The 21781-nt window shown below is 34.7% G+C and overlaps 1 protein-coding gene and 1 long non-coding RNA gene across 2 annotated transcripts; one reads left to right on the forward strand and one right to left on the reverse strand.

Moving 5' to 3' along the window:
* Positions 1–1952: 1952 nt before the first annotated feature.
* On the forward strand, positions 1953–21301 carry LOC660934 (uncharacterized protein). Its single transcript, XM_064358352.1, has 6 exons — positions 1953–2151; positions 8551–9143; positions 10863–11182; positions 14109–14349; positions 14397–15064; positions 21120–21301. Exons 2-5 carry the CDS (start codon positions 8593–8595, stop codon positions 14983–14985), a joined length of 1701 nt encoding a protein of 566 aa, XP_064214422.1. The 5' UTR covers positions 1953–2151; positions 8551–8592; the 3' UTR covers positions 14986–15064; positions 21120–21301.
* LOC135266905 (uncharacterized) lies at positions 17809–21109 on the reverse strand. The gene is made up of 2 exons (XR_010335113.1): positions 18138–21109; positions 17809–18090 (listed from the first exon to the last, which is right to left on the reverse strand). It is a non-coding gene; the product is annotated as an uncharacterized LOC135266905 (long non-coding RNA).
* Positions 21302–21781: the final 480 nt, after the last annotated feature.

Consider the following 21781-nt stretch of genomic DNA (forward strand, 5'->3'; position numbering starts at 1 on the left):
AGCGCTATCAGATGGTTTTTTGTTCGTTGCTCTAAGTCTTACAGTTTCCGAGAAAAACGCAAAAAAAGGTTTCCATTTTCACTTTTTTTCAATTTTCAACCGCCAATTACGGCGAAACTATTAGAGTTATCGAAAAACGGAAAAATGGAGGATAACCGGAATAAAAAACTCTACAAAATGGCATGGGACTCAAGGCGATATCTCGCAAAAAATTTTTCAATTTTCAAACGCCGATTACGGCCAAACTAAAAGACCTAGACGAAAACGGTTTGTTCGATCGTAAAGAGCACATCAAAATCTATAAGATAGAATAGGTTTTATTTGATTTAGAGACACTTTAAAAATTGACCGATTTTAAGGGGGGGGTGTTAACTTTTTTTTAATTTTTTTTATTTTTCCAATTACGACTAAACTATTCGAAAAAGTGGAACTGTTTTGATCCTTACCTATGCAAAATGATCCGGGGAATCGATTGGCATCGAGAAAATTGCCAAATTCCGAATAGTTTTTTAGTTATGAATTTTTTAAAATTTTACCAATTTTTACATTTTTCTCAAATTTGCTCGAAAACTATTAGTCGCAGAACACTAATTTTTTTTGAAAAAGATAGATAATTTAAAGAGCTTTCCAACGATAATACACTTCATGGGGTTATCTCTGATAGTTCCGGAGCTATTGCTCGACAAAAGTTCCGGGTACCCAAAATCGACCAAAACTGCGACGAAAATTGAAAAAATCAAACATCTAAAAATCGAACATATGGACTTTTTGTGGACTAAAAACAACTTTTGTGGGTTGTTAAGACATATGGAAATCCATAAATATTGAATAGACCACATGTAATTCACCCCCTTCTTTCTCCTTTTTTTTTTTTTTTTTTTTTAAGTCCCACTTTTACGATTACGCATTGAGACCCTCACAGCCATCATACAAACACAAAAATAAACTCACCCTTAGTTTTTGGTGGGGCGGAAATTCCGTTTTTTTTACGTTTTTGTGGACTTTTAACATGGTCGTACAATTACAGCAACAACAGACAAAATAAAACAAAATAAGAAGATTTAAATGACATTTAGCCACTTTCATAAAAAACAACCCTTCAATAAATAAATCTCGTATCTCTGTTCCTAGTTGACCAAAAATTTTAAAATCAAAACCAATTTATTCTCCACAGCAAACAGTTCCCGAAACTAGAAAAAGTATTAACAAAAGTTAAAAAAAAAATAAGGGTGGGTTTTTCAAACTAATATAAACCCTATCAAGTGACCCCTCAAACTTCACCGCCTGAACTGGACATTACAAAAACACAAAAATGTGTAGGTCTTTTATGGCTCTTTAAAGAGATAGCAAAATGACTATTGAAAATTACAATTTCAATTAGACCGTCGCTTAGACTACATCAAGTTGCATCTTTTCTCTCATAGAACAAAATTGCGTCCAACGCTTAGTTCCCGAGATATTTAAAGAAATAACTTCAGATTCAAATTTTCGTGCCTACATTTATTTTTATTTTTTAAAGCGTATTTTTTTAAATTTTTAATTATTAAAATGGGAAACAGCTGCACATTTATTACAGTACCAGTTTCAAAACATCCAGTAATCAATAATAAAATAATTCCTGGCATTTATTTAATATTTTTGTTGTCAAACAGTAAAGAAGCGCCATCGTTGATCCAACACCTGAACAACTTTTTACAGGTTCCTGTAATCACGCTTGCCCCGAATTTGGAAATAAAACAATTTGTACAAAAAATTTTCCCAATTACGTGTCTCTTCGTTTAACTAAACCACAAATTGCCGCCAAAATTGAAATTGAAAAAAAAAAAAAAATAGTTAACTTCGTAAAAATGGTAAATAATTCCATAAACCATTGACCTTCCATTACAAATTAGTTGGTACCAGGATCACCTTTGCCGCTCCTAATCCCCGGAGCCCAAACCGGACTACACCTGCCACAGCCAACTCGACATACCTGTTGAATTCAGAAGGTGATGGTGATTGGAAGAACGTAACACAGTTCTCCATCTGTGTGAAAAAAAGCAATTTTTGGTGAAATTCTGGCTTAAGTGGCGGTTTTTTCCGGGAAATTGTGATAATCGTGTGATGTTTGATGTGTCTTTAGTGTGATTTTCACGGATTTTTGGGCTTGTGGTAAGTGGGAGGGGAGGAGTTGGCGTCCTTTTGCCACTTTGGTTGTGTTTTTTTATATTTTGAACGAATTTTTTATTGCATGAATTAATTAATAAGAAAAAAAACGTCCGGTTTGCTTGAGATGACGGTCATTAAAAAACATAAATTAAATATTTGTTGACACGATTTTCTCCGATAATTTTTCTATTTATTTTATCTGGAAATTTTTGAAGGTTTCTCTGATTTGTTTATTTGTTTTCTAAACTAATTATAAGCCAACTTATCTTAATAGATTTGAAATAACGTGTCTTTAATTAGTGTTATTTTTACTGAAAAAATTGGTAAATTATTATTATTATTATTATTATTATTATTATTATTATTATTATTATTATTATTATTATTATTTTATTTTGTTGAGCAGGAGTATGTTTTTGGTTAAAAACAATTTTAAAGTAAATTTACAAATTGTTTTGGATTTTTGATATTGTTCAAAATTTATTCACAAATTTTGGCAAGTGTTAAAAATTCTGAGATTTAAGTGAAAAATTTTCCGAAATTTTTTGTATAGCCCTGGCTAAAGACTTGTAAAGTCTTGTAGTTAAAAAACTTTGTTAAAAATTAGAAAATAATGTCAAAAACTTGATTTATTTTTTATTCATGTTAGCCAACTTGATTTCGGAGAAAATATTTCTATCGTGACGAGGAACTGAAACATGAGAATAACTTAACACACTTTGAACTGTATTAGCTATTTGTTTATCTGTGTTAGATTAATTAAAAATTAAAAAAAAATGTAAAAAAAATGTTTAAAATTCTTGTTTTAGGCGACTTTACATAAACATTAAAACATCTTCCATCACCCGAACGGAATTTCAAATATTTGTTTTTTGCTTCTTTCTACACCACAAATAAACATATACAGTTGTGGAAGAAAATCCATAATTTTCAGCTGAAAGAATCTCGATTTCCTTGAAACACACGCCTTTACACTTGAACGCCAACAATGCCATTTAATTGCAATCAGTGAATTTTTTTCCGGGTCACGTGTCAGCATTTCCGGTCATGCTCATCCACTGATTTAAAAAAACACAATTTTTAAGTGTTATTTTAAAAAAATTTAGTTGAAATGATCAATGATGTGTGTTTGTTTTGTTTTTATTTACTTTCTTCAAGTTTATCTGGAGGCGGATTCAGCTCAGTAATTGCATAAATTAAATTAAAAATTAAAATTGTGGCTAATTTAATCGTAAATCAAGCAATCAAACAAAAAATTATCGGTTGAAATTAAGTTGGCAACAGTGTGGCGATTACGGAGTTTATTCTCAATCAAGTGCTGACCTTAGAATGTGACCATAGCGTGTTGTAAACTGATAAATATTACATAAAAATGCGATAACTTGGTCAAAATACTTCCGGAAAAATATTTATCGTCTTGTTTATTAAGGAAGTTACTGATAATTTGGTGCTGATTATGTCACTGAAAGTTTAGAAAAATAACAGAAAATAAGCGAAAAAGTCACCTCAGTTCTTCAGTCTACGTGATTATAGTTTACGTTTACGTTTACGTCAAATTTCCTTCTATTTACTTGTTACTCCAGTTAATTAAGGGATAATTACAATTTTACTAAGTCTTACGTTTACAATTTGTCGCCTTTATATTTACGTCTTACAGTCTCTTATTTAGATTATTTATGTTTTATTTTACTCATTTCAATTTTTTTTTTATTAGAAAAATTGTTGCCCTGAACGGGGTTCGAACCCCCGACCCTCTGTTTTGAAAACTGGCGCTTTAACCGCTGAGCCACCAAACCCCGACAAATGCCGATTGTTTCCACGTATTTCAACACAACATTAATCATTTATGTGAAAAGAGTATAAGATACGAATTTTTTCTACAACTCGAGTGAGAGTGAATTAATAATTCTCAAAACATCCTAAATAGTAATTATTGTTTCACGTCGAATAAATCACTAGTTTCACTTGATTGCTGTTTGAAATTTCGAATAAAATTAATTTTTTTTTCGTAAAATTATCGTTTCATAACGCCATCAAGCGAACAATAGCTTAATACCCACGATTTTCATTGCAATATCCATTGTTTGAATTTTAATTGCGTTAAATAATAATTGCGACTTGCGAAACGATGAATTAATCCGGAGATTTTGGAGATTCTTCACGAAAGTCGTCATCGGAATGAATCTCGATTTCCTTGAACGCCATGTTGTTTATAAGGATGTTGAAAAATGTAATAAACAAAACGGGATTTGCGGCTTTTTTGCACTCATAACAGCGATTGTAAATGTAACTTTAAGTGTAGGTAGAGGCGTAATGATATTTACACTCCTTTGAGTAAATAATATCTTGCCATCTTCTGTGATTTATTTAACTGAATGGCTAATGACGTGAAGAAAGTGGCGTAAATGAGCAGGAAACTTGAGGTAACTGACTTGGCCTCAGCAATGAAAGGTCTAGCGAAGATTTTTTACACTATTTTTACAATTACTATTTGAATTTTTTGGTTTTGAACAAATTATCTTACATTTTTGAATCATAAAATATGTGCAATGGACGCTTGGGCCTGATGGCCCAGTGGTAGAAGCGTCACTTTCAAAACTGGAGGTCGCGGGTTCGCACCCGGCTCAAGTCTAACAATTTTTCTATAAAAAAAAAGTAAAAATAAGTAAAATATGACATAAACATTCAAAATTAAATTAAAACGAATAAGCAAAATAATGCAGCTAAACAAAAACTATAATTATGTTCAAGAACTTAAGAAAGAAAACTTTAACCAACTTAAGTTTTCATTTTTTTTTTCAAAATTTGTACTTTTCCAGTGCAGTTTTTTAATGTTCTCGCTAAAAAAGTTGAAATCTATCAAAAAAGTGAAAATAAAGCAAAGTTATGCTTTAAAAAAAACTTTAATTATTTTGTTTAATTTATTTTGTTTTATTTTTCTTTGGATCAGTGTCAGTTTTTAGTGACTTTTAGCTGTGTTTTTTTGAGAAGTTTTTGCTAAATAAGTCAGTTTCGACCTAAAACATTCAGAGAACTTCAATTGTGTTCTACTTCGGGTTTTTTTATTTGGTTTTAAATAATTTAAAAATTTGGTATTAAAAGTAAACTGTCATTTAAAAATTGTGGATTTTTGACTTATTTTTTTAGAAATTCTCGAAATATGAGATTTGTGCAAAACATTTGCTTTTTAAGCTACAGCGTGCTCAAAAACTGGCGCATCAACTCAGTACAGTCACGATCAAAAAGAATGACACCTCTGTCAACTGGGCCCGATATAGCAAAAGTCCAACTAAATTTTTTTAAGTCATAATTTCAACAAACTCTAGTTTACAAACTGTTCAGCTAGCCAAACGTACTCATTTAACGTATGGGTGACATCCTTTTTGATTGTGACTGTAGGTTGAAAATTTTTTGAAATTTTTTGAAAAAATTCCAAGTCATATTTTAAACAATGTGGAGCTTGTTTTGTTAGCTTTTTCAGTTGTAATTAAATTAATAATTGATAATTTAATTTAATAATTAAAAAATTGTATTGAAATAAATGCTAAAGACGGTGAGTTGCTGGGACCTGGTGGTCCGGTGGTAAAAGCGCCACTTACAAAGCGAGGGGTCGCGGGTTCGAACCCGGATCAGGACTAACAATTTTTCAATAAAAAAAAATTGAAATGAGTAAAATAACTAGATTATCAACTAAATATAAGAAAACTGACAACTCTCAGTGAATTCCCTAGCAAGTTGTTGCAAAATATGTAAACTCTTGTCCCGTTAGAACGATTTCCTCGTTGAATTGTCGCCCACAACAACAATGATTCTTGTTGCAAATGCCAGCTAATTGTGCACGAATTTTGTGCTTTCAATTTTTGAAAGTGCTTGACCTTTGAAATGGGTGTGCGAGGTTTAATTTGAGCGGAAAAAATTGACATTTTTCAACCTCTAACTAACTAAAGCCATCACATCGGTTCCCACCTACTGGAATTCTTTCCTTGATTGTAAACAATCTCTCTTTCTTTACTCAAGTAGGCTTATGGGTTAGCATTTTTCAAGCACGTTTTAATTAATTTAACTGTACTTCTTTTGACGCGGTTTGGGCCAATCAATAAATTGGAATGATTTAACGGCATTTTGCGGCAAAAAAGTCGAACAATTGAATATCACGCATTTGATTATCACAAGTTTGAGGAAATGTGTGTGGTTTTATTTCGTATTGTTGTTTTTACTGCTTTTTGTCCGCCGGTTTCTCATTAAATTGTTATAATTTTTGCTCTTCAACTAAATGCAAAATTGAAAAAATTATTGGTCAATTGTTCATTAACCGCAAAGCGTTGGCGTAAAGCCGCAAAAAATGGTAAAAATTCAGTGTAAAATATAAAATAGAAAGTCTTGTTTAATTAACGTGTGGTTTTCGAGTTAAGTTGTGTTTACTTGAGCGGTTAGCGGAGCGTTGCATTTTGCTTTCGACACCGGTTTTCCGCCATGCGTGGTCAAGAAACCAAGAGGAAATAATCGGACATTGCCTCTCTATCAAATTTTCAACACTTACACTTTTGCTCTTTTTTTTCGCTAATTAAAAAGGAAAATTTTCCGAAATTATTTGAAGATCGCGACGTTTGGTAAAATTCTGTTATATTTTGGTTAAAATATCCACTATTTACAATTAATGTAAGTTAATTAAATTTGAATTTTTCAACAATTTTTTGGCTTATTTTTCTATTTTTGACCAAATTTTGTTAATTTTCGGCTTAGTTACAAAAAAAAACAAAATAATTTCGATCAAATTTGGTGATTTCTTAGCCAATTTTAGCAAAACTTGAAAAATTTGTATCAAAATATTATGTAGAAAAAGACGATCAGTTGCTAGAACCTGATGGTCCAGTGGTAACAGCGCCACTTATAAAGCGGAGGGTCGTTGGTTCGAACCCCGTCAAGTCTGAAAATTTTTCTGTTGAAAAAATGTTTAAATAAGTGATAATTATAATTAATTATTCTATAAATTATAATTAATTAATAAGAAAATAAAGAAGCAAATTAAAGCCCCAAATTGTAAACGTAAGACCAATAAATGTGTAAATACCCCTTAATTAACCAATTAAGTAAATTTAAGAAAAGGACGTAAATGTAAGAGTGTAACGTAAACACAACCTGCAATTATTTTAACTTTGTTCACAACAAAAGCTTTAGAAAGAAAACTTTTACTAAATTAATTATCAATTTTTTTTGTATTTCTTTAAGATTTGTGATTTTTCCAAGCAATTGAATAAGCTATAGGTTGAGAAAAACTTTCTTTGGACATAATTTTTTGTGAAAACATTTCAAATTCAATAAATTTTTCGCCAAAAAAAATTTGGTTGTCAAAATATAGCAAAAACAGAGCAATTTTTTAACGAAATATTTTGACAAATAATGCAAAATAAATTCGTTTCCACCTAGGAAATAATTTGATAATATTAAAATCAAACCAAATCGGCGATTTTTTATTCAATTTTAGGTGAATTTTTCAAATAATCTAGTTTTTTACTTCAGCAAGACTCAAAAAGGGCTAAATTTATACAATTTGGTAGTTTTTAGGTTTTTTTTGACAAAGTTGTGTTAAAAAATAACTTTTTTCGCTGAAAAACGTGATAAAAAACGGTAAAAATAAAATAATTTTGGACTTTTTTTGCAAAATCTCGAAAAAAAATAAAATTTTGGTTTAGAAACGTCTTTAAGTACTTAAGAAAAGTTAAAAAACAGGAGAAACATTACTTTTATAAATAAATCTGTGGTTGAAAGCTAGATGAAATTTTCACTAACTTTTTGCGAAATTTTTCTAAAAATACTTAGTTTTATCTCAAAAACGTGTTTAAACATTTGAAAATTCACAAAATTTCGTTTTATTTTTATCAAAATTTTGCTCAAACAGTGAATAACCAAATGAAATGAAACTTTGGCATGAAAATAACGTAAATTAATAAAATAACGACGATTAAATTTCATGATTTTGCAGCAAAATTTACGAAAATTTACTCAATAATTATATTTCTGGTTAAAAATGTGCTTAAATACATGAAAACTAAAACAAGAATTATGAAGTTTTAGACTTAGTAGCTGTTTTTTTTTTGGTTTTTTAATAAAATCTTGCAAAAACAACACTTTTTACGAAAATTTACAATAAAATTTTTGTTCAAAAATGCGTAAATCGGGCAAAATAAGGCAAATTAAATAAGTTTTAATCTAATTAAAAGAAAATGATTATTAAATAACAACAAATATTCTTCGTCAAATGACATAATTGAGACAAAAAACCAAATCAATATATGTTTTTTGGGCAAAAACCTTGTCGCCGCGCTCACCCGTTATGGCAAACCTTCCCCTTGTTAAACAAACTCGCTCCCATAAATAACTACATCTCGTCATTTTTTCCAGACCCTAGTGCCATAAAAAAATGCTCGAGCCCTTTTAAAAAAAATGGCCCTAAAACTGCGCAAAGACATCAAAAAATCCTCCTACTACGTTTGGTTTCTCGGTGCCAAAGAGTCCAAAGGCCTCCGAGGCTCCGAATACGTCCTTCCCGTCATCAAGCACCTGGAGGCGCGCGAAAAGGACATCGAGCCCTTCAAGGTCACCCTCCAAGTCTCGCACAAAGGCCTCAAAATCGTCCAAAATGTCGTCTCCCAAAAGGGCACCAAACCCAAGAACGAAACCATCAAACATTTCATCCCCCACAACACTATAACGTGTGTCTACCAGCACGAGGACGTGATTGCGTGTATTTTGCTGCTTTTCAATCCAGTGACCAAGTGTCCCTTGCACGTGCACGCCTACAGATGTGACAGTTTGGAGACGGCAACTTTGTTAAAACAGCAACTTCAGACTTTGATCGAAAGGCCGGAAAATCAGAAGAAGTTTGCGGAGATTGAGGGGCGGCTGAAGGGGGCGAAGGAGGGGCGGAAGGGGGAGTCCTCGGTGGGGAGCGACACCGGCACCAGCACAAGGGAGAGTGAGTCGAGTGAAGAAAGGTAAAAAAATTTAGTATAAAGTTTTTGCGCAAAAAAAATTTCAAGGTCATTACATATGTCTTTCCGCTATCTGGTGAAATTCACTTATTTCGATTGAAAGTGATTTTTAAATATTTTTTTAATTAAGGAAAGTTTGTACTACTGTCCTACATTTTTATTATTAGAGCTCCGACATAGCTCACATATCGCAGATTTCCTCTCTTATTTTAATAAATTTAGACGTGACCACTTTCTACCAATCAAGGTGTAGCCTTGACTGTTGATTTTTAATAAAATTATTTGATTTAAACAACATAGTAAAAAAAATTTGAGGTACAGTTGGCGATTTTGAAAATGTCACATGCGACATTTTCAAAATGATTGGGTGTACCGACTTTTTTTTTATTTTTTTCAATAACAAATAATTGCGACGGTTGATTGTCGTTAATTGGTGTAATTACAGTCGCACGTGTGTAAGCTAACAGTAATTTAGTGGTATTTGTGCATAAGAGGCGTCCGTTAGATGATGCGCAACCTCTTGTTTATTTTATTTTGCTTCACCTCTCTCTCGTCTAAACATAAAATGTAAAAAGGTCACGAGTTAATCACCCAACAAATGCACACAACATTTATTGGCCATTCTTGTTCACAAATAAAATTGTGTCAACAGGTTAGCTTTTCTAGGTTAATTTTTCAAACTTTCATTAATTGAATAATTTTATTGTTTGGCGAGATCACAATAAATTTCAAACAGTTTTATAATTTTGTGTGTTGCAATAATGATTGTTTCCAACCTTTTCAATGCAAATCTAAGCCTTGAGAGATGTGCAGTTTCACAAATCGAACGAATAAGCCGAAAAATACTTTCAAAGACACGATTTTTTGAATTTTTTTATCAATTAGGGCAAAAAAGTAGAACTTTTTTGACTTTATCGTATGTAGAATGATCCGGGGAATCGACTGACGTCGAAAAATCGCCAAATTCCCCATAGTTTTTTAGTTATGAATTTTTTTAAATATTTAGATTTTTTTTGCTTTATGAGCAATTTATACAAAAACTAATAATCTTAGGTCTATGGTCTTTTTTGAGAAAGATAGGTAATTAAAAGAGCTTTCCAAAGATAATAAACTTTGTAGGGTTATCTCTAATAGTTCCGGAGTTGTTGCATGATAAATATGGGTGTTAACAAATTTTTTATTTTTTCTTATTTTGTTAATTACGGCAAAACTATTTGAAAAAGTAAAACTATTTTGATTCTATCTTATGTAAAATGATCTGGGGAATCGACTGGCGTCAAGAAAATTGCCAAATTTCCAATAGTTTTCTGGTTATGAATTTTTTTTAATATTCACTTATTTTTGCTTTTAGGAGCAATTTATACGAAAACTATTAATCTTTGGACAATGATCTTTTTTGAGGAAGATAGATAATTAAAAGAGCTTTCCAAAGATAATAAACTTCATAGGGTTATCTCTAGTAGTTCCGGAGCTATTGCATGATAAATATGGGTGTTAACAAATTTTTAATTTTTTTTATTTTGTTAATTACGGCAAAAATATTCGAAAAAGTAAAACTATTTTGATTCTATCTTATGTAAAATGATCTGGGGAATCGACTGGCGTCAAGAAAATTGCCAAATTCCCAATAGTTTTTTAGTTATGAATTTTTTTTAATATTTACTTAAAATTTAAAACTGGCTATAAAGAATTATAAGTAATTTTAAATCAATTTTTTTCAAGATATACTGTTGAAACAACCCGAGTTACAACCCTTTACGACTCAGTGGCGGCGGAACTGCGCGAAAAACTGGCCAAAAACAACGTCCCGATCCTTCTGCCCCCGCGCGACTACGACACTGTGCACCGCCAAAAGGGCAATTTGACGGGAATTGAGTTGAGGCGGTGTCTCAACGCAAATATCGTCGGTCAAAATGCCAAAGGACGACGGCTGGAAAGCAGTGGCGGCAGCTCAGGGATTGGGTCAGATCACCCCCCAAGTCCTGATTCTCCCGACGCCCCTGACACCAGATTCAATACTTTGGATAATCAAAGCACGAGCGGTGAGTAAATGAAAGTTTTTTCAGTGATATGATGCGAAAGGAAAAGTCGTGAAGGCCTGCGGGGGAGAAATGGGTTCGTCGCTTGTTGGGCGAAATTTTCGTTGAAATCACCAATAAACCCATTAAAAAAACATCATATCTGATAGATAATAAATCTTACGACTTGAAGTGACTGTGATAATTAAGAAAAAAAAAATTGTGTTTGTGATTTTTTATTTTTTCGTGGTGATTTCAATCAAAATTTGGCAATAAGCGACGAACACATCGCGAGAAAATATTTTTGTTACGTAAAGTAAACAGTGAGAATTAAAAAAAAATGATTTTTTATTGTAATTTTGAATGTTTTTTTGGTGACTTTAACCGAAATGTGGCATTAGGCGACGAACCCATCATAATCACCAAATTTGTTTAAAATCTCAATAAATCATGAAAAACTAAATAAAAAAGACTGTCATAATTTAAAATAAAATAAAAAAATGGCGTATAATAATTGCAAAAATCGATTTTTATTAGTAGTTTGTGTTTTTTTTTGTGGTGATTTCAACCAAAATTTGGCGTCAAGCGACGAACTCGAACCCAAGCCATCTGCGATTTGGAGCCGTTACTCTTTGTAGCCTTGTGGTCATCACCCATCGTTTTTCATATCATCATTACTATTATTACCTTGCGTTTGCGGTTGCTAACCGCATTGTCTTGTAACCGTTTATCCAATCCTGACAAAAATTCGAACCGTTGTCCCTAAACGTACTTCCTTCAAGTGTCGTTGACTGGAGTTAGAACAATTATACACAGACTCGACAAAGAATGATTTACTTTCGCTATTGAAGGTGTGTGATGAATTTGTCCATGACTTTTCAAAACGACACAATAATTGCAAGAGCGGTACTTTAATGCGAATCACCCTGTATTTGAATTGAAGAATGTCAGTGGCTCGCCTCTCTCCGCGTTTCTGGGTTAAAAGATTCAACTTTTGACTCAGCCGACGGCAATTACACAGATCGGTTCCGAAATACGGTTATGGATTAATTAGAGTTGGCTGAAACAATGCACGTCTCACGAGTAATTGCGCGACTTGAAGACACTTCCGGATCGTGATGACACCCGGAAATAAGCGGAACGGTTGCGTTCGTCGTTTGTTGCCAAAGCCGGTTGAAATCACCACAAAAAAACAGTTTTTTTTAAATTACACACACAAAAATAAATTTTTCCCAATTCTAACACTTATTTTACGTTATGACGCTTCTTCTCACTTAATTTTATTCTTAATTTATTGCTGATTTGGCGAAAATTTTGCGATGGGTTCGTCGCTTATTGCCAAATTTCGATTGAAGTCTCTACGAAAAATCCTAATTTAGCAAAAATTATTCACAAAAATAAAATTTTCTCAATTGTTACGCTTTTTTAACGTTGTGAAGTCTCTTTTCAGTTGATTTTTTCTCTGATTTGTCAAAAAAACGCGGTTGAAATCACCACGAAAAACCCGAAAATAGTAAAATTTTTTTACAAAAATTATTTTTTCTTATTTTTAACGATTATTTTACGTTATGACGCTTCTTTTCAATTGACTTTTCCCCGATTTGTTGCCCATTTGTCGAAAATTGTGCGATGGGTTCGTCGCTTGTTGCCAAATTTTAGTTGAAGTCTCCACGAAAAAACTTCAGTTTTGCGAAAATTACCCACAAAAATCAACTTTTCTCAATTGTGAGGCTTTTTTAACGTTGTGATGCCTCTTTCCACTTGATTTTTTCCCGGATTTGTGGAAAAAACGCACTGGGTTCGTCGCTTGTGGCCGAATCCCGGTTGAAGTCACTGACCGCGAAATGGAATTTCTTTGATTTTGAGACAGTTTTGATGCGATTTCTCTTGCAATTGAGCCTCGCCCGAGTGACAGATGAGTCTGGGCGAGGCCTCTGCAGGTACTCGCCGCCGGTTATAGGCCGAAGAATGCGGAAATGGCGTTTTTGTGCCTAAGGGCCTCTTTTTGACAATGACGACCACGACAACATTGGCTTGTTTGTCGATCGTGAACAGAGTTAAAGACCCACATACGATGACCCACATTCCGAGCCAACTTTTTTCTCGCTTCTTTTGCATACTTGACTTCAACAGGTGCGTTCGCGAAAAGTCACACAGGACCTCGTGAACTTTGAACCGCGGCGTGAGAAATCACCAAATTAATTTATTCATTATATTTGGAATTGGAAAATAATTGATACGGGCCTGGAATATAAAATTTTAGCATGTGGTTGAATGCCGGCTTGCCAACTGTTTAACCTCCCAAAAAAATGGGTTTGGTAGCTTCAATAATTCAATATTTCAGAAACTTTAATTTTTGGAACACCCGGTATGAAGCAAATTTGATTTTTTCTAATTTTTTGACATATTTCTTTACTAAAAACAAATGTTTTAACTTAAATAAATAAATAATTGTACTTTTAATTAACTGGGTTCGTCGCTTATTGCCACATTTTTGGTTGAAATCACCACGAAAAAATAAAAAATCACAACAAATATCAATTTTTCTTTATTGTTACCTGTATTTCAACTTATAACGTTAATTCTTAGTTGTTACTTTTACAAAGTTATTAATTTTTAAACAAATTTGCCGATATATTACAATGGGTTCGTCGCTTATTGCCAAATTTTTATTGAAATTGCTAAGAAAAACATTAATTCACTAAAAAAATTTCAAAGTATGAGCCTAAAAGTCTATAATAATGTCAATATTTCATTTCTAATCACATTATACAGGGTGTCCCAACTTTTTTCAAACCCTTGAAACATCGCACCTAATTAAACTAAAATTACGAAATTAACACATTACACTAATTTAAGGTCTAGCTTTCCAAAAGACACAAAATTTTTTATATATTGATTCATTTGTTCCATAAAACAGCACAAGTGATTGAAACTATATATTTTTCAGATGAAGATTGGAACGGGGACCCGGCTGACTCCACCCTCTACCTAATGCACGCCCCGCCCCAAGTGACCTTGCCCCGCCCCAATCGCGAGAAATCCCCCGACTCGCCTCGCTACTACAACCAATCAAAACCCACCCCACGTGACATCGCCAAATACCTCGAAAAACCAATCTCAAAATACGTGGAACGTCACGAAAAACCAATGAAATACTTCGACGACGACGGCTTTGACGAAAACTTACGGTAAAACCCCGCCCCTTTTGTAAAACCCCACCCAACTTTTTGTTTAGTTACAGGAACCGCCCCCGTTACGACTTCCCCCCAGTACCGAAAACACGCCAACGAATCGATCCCCACTACTACCCCCAGCGTAGCCCCTCCCCTGTGGAAACCTCCCCACGTGACCGCTTCAAGGACGCTAAAGAAAAATTCCTGTCAATGGAAAAAGAGCGTTTGACACGCGAACCGCCCATTTCGCCAATCAAACGCCACGAAAGCATGATGTACGCACCTAAGCCCGCCCCTCGCCACGCCTCCGAACGCGACGCGCCAATCGGCCGCTACCGAAACGACAAATACGACCCGAAAAGGCGGTCCATGTTTAGCTTGATCGAGGAGGAGCATCGGAAAAACTCCAATGAGATTGCGCGCGAGATCAAGAGGCGGAGCTACATGGACGATGACGTCAGAGACACGAATTATAATTTGTCGAAAAGCACAGTCGAGTTGAATCAAAAGGGCGGGTATAGGCATAGTTACGCTGAACCGAAATTAAGGGTGGAGAAGGGTGGGGGTAAGAAACACTTCGAGATGTTGCACAGAACCAATAGCGTCACGAATAATGGGAGGGTGGGGATTGCAAGTGTGCATCCCTATTAATTGTACATAGGGGAGACCATGACATGTTAGTTCATAGTGTAATATATTTATTTGTCTTGATGTGCCTTTTTTAAACAAGGTGTTAGCGCCTCTTTTCATTTAGGGGTTTTTGTAATCTTCTTACTAAGAGATAAGAGTAGTAGTAGTCGAGAAGCGATCGGGTGGCAGCCACACGCCGCATTTTACAGTGCATTTATTAATCGTTAATTTAATTGTGCCGTACCGTCAAGGTTCTCTTTTTTTTCCTATTCTTCCTCTTTCCTTACTTCTTCCTTCTTACATCGATCTGCACTTTGACGGACCACTCGGTAAGTTTTTTTTTTTGTGTTGTTTTAAATAGCCTTTCTTTTACGCATTAACATTTGGTCCTTCGAGCCACCGGATCTTCGTTTAGTTAAATCTAGAGCATTGGTATCGCTACTTTTGGAACGCGTTGTTGCAAAAACCCTTCGCTTATCGAGTTATCGCTTTAGCTTATCTCTTGTCGCTGTTGCTCGCATACGTCCTCGCTTATTAGAAATTCGTTTAAATTTATCATGGCTCCAACTAAAGAGAATGAATTAAAGTCTCTTCAAGGCAAGCGTCAATCACTTTTTTTGAGAATTCAGCGTTTATATAACGACTCTAGAAACCTGGATGATGAGACGGTTTGCAAAAACTTTAAAATTAGATATAATACACTAGAAGAAACGCGCCGATTGTTTAGTAATTGCATTGATTCGATAAATTTATTAAGTTTAGAACTCGACTCTGACTATACGCCTAGCTTTGCTGAGTTGGAGGCGGTGGACGAATTATATTGTCACATTGTAGAAGCAGCAAAAAAGGTTTTTACAAAAACTGAAAATTTGCTCAAGCCGGTGAAAGCTATAGCAAAATTGCCCAAGATCGAATTGATGGAATTTTCAGGGGAAATGTCCGATTGGCCAATTTTTTATGACACGTTTAGAACTTTAATACACGAAAATCCCGATTTAGACGATATTACTAGAATGCATTACTTATTGGGAAAATTGACGGATAAAGCTTTGCTGGTTTGCTCTGGAATACAACCAACAGGAGCAAATTATCCCATCTTATGGAAAGCGCTCGTAGAAAAATATGATGATAAACGTCTTCTGGCTAATGCTTATTTGTCGCAAATTCTTGACTTTAGACCTTTACAAAATGAATCGGTAGTTTGTTTAAATACATTTTTGGAAAAGTTTGATACAGCGGTGAACGCTTTGAAACAATTAGACATAGAAAATCTTTCGGACTTTATTATAAGTTCAATCGCACTTTCAAAATTAGATGGTCAAACTCGTAGACATTTTGAGCTGTCACAGAAAAAATCTGAAATTCCTTTGTACAAGGAAATTGTTGACTTTGTAAAGGATCACACAAAAATCTTAGCTTGTACTTTGAAATCAACTGCTACAACAGCCAATCGAACGAACTATAGCGCTCCTTTCAGTAAACCTAGTAGAACCCATTCGCTTGTTGTTAGTAATCGCGCATCGAATAATATTTGTCCAATTTGTAACGAGGCTTCTCATTTAGTTTATCAGTGTGCGAAGCTTTTAAAGTTAGGTCCCTTGGAAAGATATCAATTAGTCAAAGATAAAGCTTTATGTTTAAATTGCCTTAGTCCGAAACATAAAATAATCGCTTGTAAATCGACAACCACTTGTAGTTTGTGTCGAAAAAGACATCATTCTCTGCTTCATTTTGATAAACCGCACATTGAGACATCAGAACAGCCTGCTAAAAAGGATTTGGTTCCAATTAGTGACGTTAATAGTACTTCCCGCGAGCCCCATAGTTTTTGTGTCGCTTCAAATACTAGCTTTAAATCATCTAGATATAGTAACACTTTGCTTGCTACCGCAATAGTAGAAATATTCGCTCCAAATTCGAAAAAGAAATTAGTTAGACTTTTAGTAGACCCCGCTAGTCAATCGCATTTTATTACTACAAATTGTTGTACCCGCTTAAATTTGCCAATTAGAAAAATTAACGCTTCTGTTAAAGGCATAGGTGCCATCACGCATCCTATAAAAGGAAAAATAGATACGGTCATTGCTTCTCGCTTTAATTCAGATTATAGATACAAGTTCGAGGCTTTAGTTATCGATCAAATTATTGACAATTTGCCAGATCGAAATATTCCGCAATCATCTATAGAAAATTTGCTTAATCTTCCGCTAGCCGACGAGAAATTTTTTGAGTCGGGGGAAATCGATGGAATAATTAGTGGTAAATTGTTCCCGCAAATATTAGGCCCGAACAAAGTAGAAGGTTCACTTGGAAGCCCAATCGCTTTAGAAACTACACTAGGATACATAGTTATGGGCGAAATACCACATGTAGCCGCGAATTGTGAAACACATTCATTTTGTTTGATTGAGGAACCACCTCTAGATAAAGCACTTGAAAAATTTTGGTCAATGGAAGAGGTTCCCAGTCCCAGTGTTTCATTGAATAAAGATGACGCAAAATGTGAAGAACTTTTCGTTTCTACGGTTAAACGCGAACCGTCCGGAAAATACATAGTCTCGCTTCCTTTTAAAGAATTTCCTCCTAATTTGGGTAGTTCATTTCAAAACGCTTTTCGAAGATATCTAGCTTTAGAAAGAAAATTTCGCTCAATGCCAGCATTTCATCAAAGTTATTGCGATGCAATACAAGACTTCATCGAGCAAGGTCACATGTCTTTAGTAGAGCCACATAGATTGAATAGCGAATCTTCATTTTACATTCCGCATCATGCTATTTTTAAGGAAAGTACTAGTACTCCACTGAGAGTTGTGTTTGATGCTAGCGCCAAAGGTAGTAATTCGCTTTCTTTGAACGATGTTTTATATACTGGTGAAAAATTACAAACCGATATAGTTTCTTTGCTACTGAATTTTAGACTATTTGCTGTAGCCATGACCGCTGACGTACGTCAGATGTATAGACAAATTTGGCTTAATCCCGATCATCGATGCTTTCAAAGAATTCTCTGGCGATTTTCGATTAATGAACCTCTCCAAACATACGAAATCAATGTAGTCTCTTTTGGAGTCAAAGCCTCGCCATTTTTAGCTCTTCGTACAGTTAAGCAACTTGCCTCGGACGAATCTAGAAATTTTCAGTTAGCTTCAGGAATTGTAAATAGAGATACATACATGGACGATGTTGTAACTAGTGTTCCTACCAGTGAAGAAGCTATTGCGTTGTATCGCGATTTAATTGGTTTGTTTAGGGCCGGGGGGTTTAGCTTAACCAAATGGACAACAAACTCTAATGAATTATTGTCAGAAATTTTAGAATCGGAACGCTGCTTTCAGCCCGTTGAATTTAGCAATGATTCCTTGAAGGTCTTAGGTTTTCAGTGGCATCCGCAAACCGACTTGCTTGGTTTTAAAATTAGTGTTCCTGACATAGAATGTACGAAACGGAATATTTTGTCAATAATTGCTCGCATTTGGGATCCTTTAGGATTGTTGGCTCCCGTTACCTTATATGCAAAATTATTGATTCGGGAAATTTGGGTTCAAAAACTTGGTTGGGACGATCCTGTATCGGCTGATATACAAAAAATTTGGAGTCTTTTAAAAGGAGAGTTGCATCTTTTGGAAAACTTTGAAATTCCGCGTCATTTAGGAACTTGTAGTAATTTACCTGTGACAATTGTTGGATTTGCAGACGCATCAGAAAAGGGTTATGGAGCGGTAGTGTATGTAAAAGTTCCAGAAAAGGTACCTACTGTTAGAATCATTTGTGCTAGATCAAAAGTTGCTCCGTTAAAGTCACTTTCGATACCCAGATTAGAGCTTTGTGCTGCGCTTCTTTTAGCTAGACTGATCCATTTTGTAGAAAGCACTTTCCAATCGCGATTAATTATAGAAAACATTGTTGCTCTGACTGATTCTTCGGTCGTACTTAACTGGATAAACGCATCTCCTCATCGTTGGCACACTTTTGTAGCAAATCGCGTGGCAAAAATTCAAGAATTAGTGCCGTCGGTTAATTGGTATCATGTCGATGGGAAGGAAAACCCAGCCGACCCAATTTCTAGGGGTCTAACACCGGCGCACCTTTTAAACCACCCGATTTGGCTAACTGGTCCTAGTTGGTTATTTATGGACGAACAGTTATGGCCTATTAACTCTTCAACTAATACAGACGAACCTCCACTCGAAGAGAAACCGATAGTTCTCGTCACTTTCTCACGTTGTGTCAACCCTTTACGACAACTTATAGATAGATCGTCTTCGTATAGTAAATTGCGCAATGCAGTTGTATATGTTCTCAGATTTCTTAAGATATTGCCAAAAGGAAATCTTATTACACTCAAAGACTTAGAAACCGCTGAATTAACGCTAGTTAGACTTGTCCAAAGAGAACATTTTGCTTCAGATTTAGCTTTGTTAGAGCAAAATAAACCTTGTTCGCCTAAAATTCGTTCCTTATGTCCGTTTCTTAAAGATGGAGTTATTAGAGTAGGAGGACGTCTATCAAACTCAAATTTAGAATATGATCAGCAGCATCCGTTTTTGCTGCCCAAAAAAGACCACTTGGTGGATCTCTTAATAGACTATTTTCACCAACGTAATTTACATACTGGTCCGCATCTTACACTGTCGTTGTTGCGTCAGAAATTTTGGATTCTAGCTGCACGAAATGTTGTTAGACATCGCATTCGCAACTGTAATTATTGCTTTAAATTTCGTCCTCGCGCAACTTTCCCATGTATGGCGGATTTGCCCGCTCCTAGAATTACAGAAGCGAAACCATTTTTGCACAGTGGTGTAGATTATGCCGGACCTTTCTATATCACTCTGACTCGTCGTAGAGGTGTAAAAAGCCAGAAAGCTTATTTATGCTTATTTATTTGTTTAGTTACCAAAGCCTTACATCTAGAAGTGGCTTCTGACCTATCCACTGCGACTTTTATTAATGCCTTTAAACGTTTTTTATCCCGTCGTGGTCCATGCTCGGTTTTGTATTCCGATTGTGGTACAAATTTTATTGGAGCTAAAACTGCCCTAGACGATTTGTCAAAATTTGTGACCTCACAAGAGTATCATTCTAGTATTGATGATGAATTGATTAAACGAAATGTAGTATGGAAATTTAATCCTCCAGCAGCACCTCACTTTGGAGGAATCTGGGAGGCAAACATTAAAAGTGTGAAGTCTCATTTAACTAAAGTTATTGGCACCCAAATTTTGACTTATGAAGAATTTACGACGGTTATTACTCAAATAGAGGCTTTATTAAATTCTCGACCATTGTGTACGCTCAGCTCGGATCCTAACGAGCCGTTAGCTTTGACGCCTGCTCATTTTTTGACAGGGACGCCCCTTCAATCGCTACCAATTCAAAATTTAGACATGTCGACTAATTTAGTAACCCGAAAAGAACTGCTCGATCAAATTTTGCAAACGTATTGGAAACGATGGCACATGGAATATCTACATAATTTGCAAGTTCGTCAAAAATGGAATAAGCCATCTTCTCCAATAAAGGTCGGTACGGTCGTAGTTTTGCGGACGGATAACACCCCACCGTTGCATTGGCCATTAGGGGTCGTTCAAGAGGTCTTTCCTGGCAAGGATGGGATAGTTCGCGTCGCCAGCGTCAAAACTCCCAATGGTCTTTATAAACGACCTATAGTTCGTCTATGTCCCCTTCCAAATCAGTGATCGTTTTGATCCTATAATTTTGTTTTTAGTTATTTGTTCTTTGGGTGGATGCAATTACTTGCAGTTTAATTTAATTTAATATTTATTATTATTATGCGGAAGGGAACTTATATTTCTTTTCTTTAGTTGATAATTTAGTTTTAGTTAACTTCATTCCTTAACGGTCGGGGGGAATGTTAGCGCCTCTTTTCATTTAGGGGTTTTTGTAATCTTCTTACTAAGAGATAAGAGTAGTAGTAGTCGAGAAGCGATCGGGTGGCAGCCACACGCCGCATTTTACAGTGCATTTATTAATCGTTAATTTAATTGTGCCGTACCGTCAAGGTTCTCTTTTTTTTCCTATTCTTCCTCTTTCCTTACTTCTTCCTTCTTACATCGATCTGCACTTTGACGGACCACTCGGTAAGTTTTTTTTTTTGTGTTGTTTTAAATAGCCTTTCTTTTACGCATTAACACAAGGGGAGCGCGATTTAGGGAAGTTTGGTTTTCTGTGATTGGCTCCTCGGTAACAAAGCAATTAATGTTTTTTTTAATTATTTATCGTTTTATATAATTTATGTATTTCTGGTTTTGTATATTATTGTATCAGATGTCTATTTAAACGCAAATTTTATTTTAATAAATAATGATTTTTACAAAATTGTTTTTTTTTTTTCAATAACTTTTTAAAACAGGAAACTGTTTAGTTGAGTTTCAAACCGGCAGTTTTTGCTACCGGTTACTAGATGGCGCCTGCCACACTTTTTGTACACTTATAGATTTTTAAAATCAAGCATTTGAAATAAAAGCTTTCTCTCGTTTATTATTATCAGACTAAAGGTCGCATAATTGGCTATTATAAATGTCATAATTATAGATAAAGCGCTATTTTCTCTACGACAAACAACACAGGAAGTGTGCGTTGCATTCGCCGGCAGATGTTCGAAACAATGCTAAAAGAATTGAGAAAGTGACAGTTGATCATATCATTGTTGACAGATATGTATCATAGCACACGTGATTTACGTTTATTTTTTCGTAATGATCGTCTAATGTTTTTTTAATAGTTGTCCGATAACTGACGTAAACAAATTGTAGTTGTGAAACTGGTGAAATGGAAATAATGGCTTTTATTGATTAGA

Source organism: Tribolium castaneum, chromosome 8 (genome assembly GCF_031307605.1).
Source record: "Tribolium castaneum strain GA2 chromosome 8, icTriCast1.1, whole genome shotgun sequence".
NCBI lineage: Eukaryota > Metazoa > Arthropoda > Insecta > Coleoptera > Tenebrionidae > Tribolium > Tribolium castaneum.

Excerpts from the sequence above, each read along its gene's own strand:
- LOC660934 (XM_064358352.1), top strand. The coding sequence starts at position 8,593 with ATGGCCCTAAAACTGCGCAAAGACATCAAAAAATCCTCCTACTACGTT. Across the intron at positions 9,144-10,862 it reads AGTGAGTCGAGTGAAGAAAG|ATATACTGTTGAAACAACCC; the intron begins GTAAAAAAATTT and ends ATTTTTTTCAAG. Across the intron at positions 11,183-14,108 it reads GGATAATCAAAGCACGAGCG|ATGAAGATTGGAACGGGGAC; the intron begins GTGAGTAAATGA and ends TATATTTTTCAG.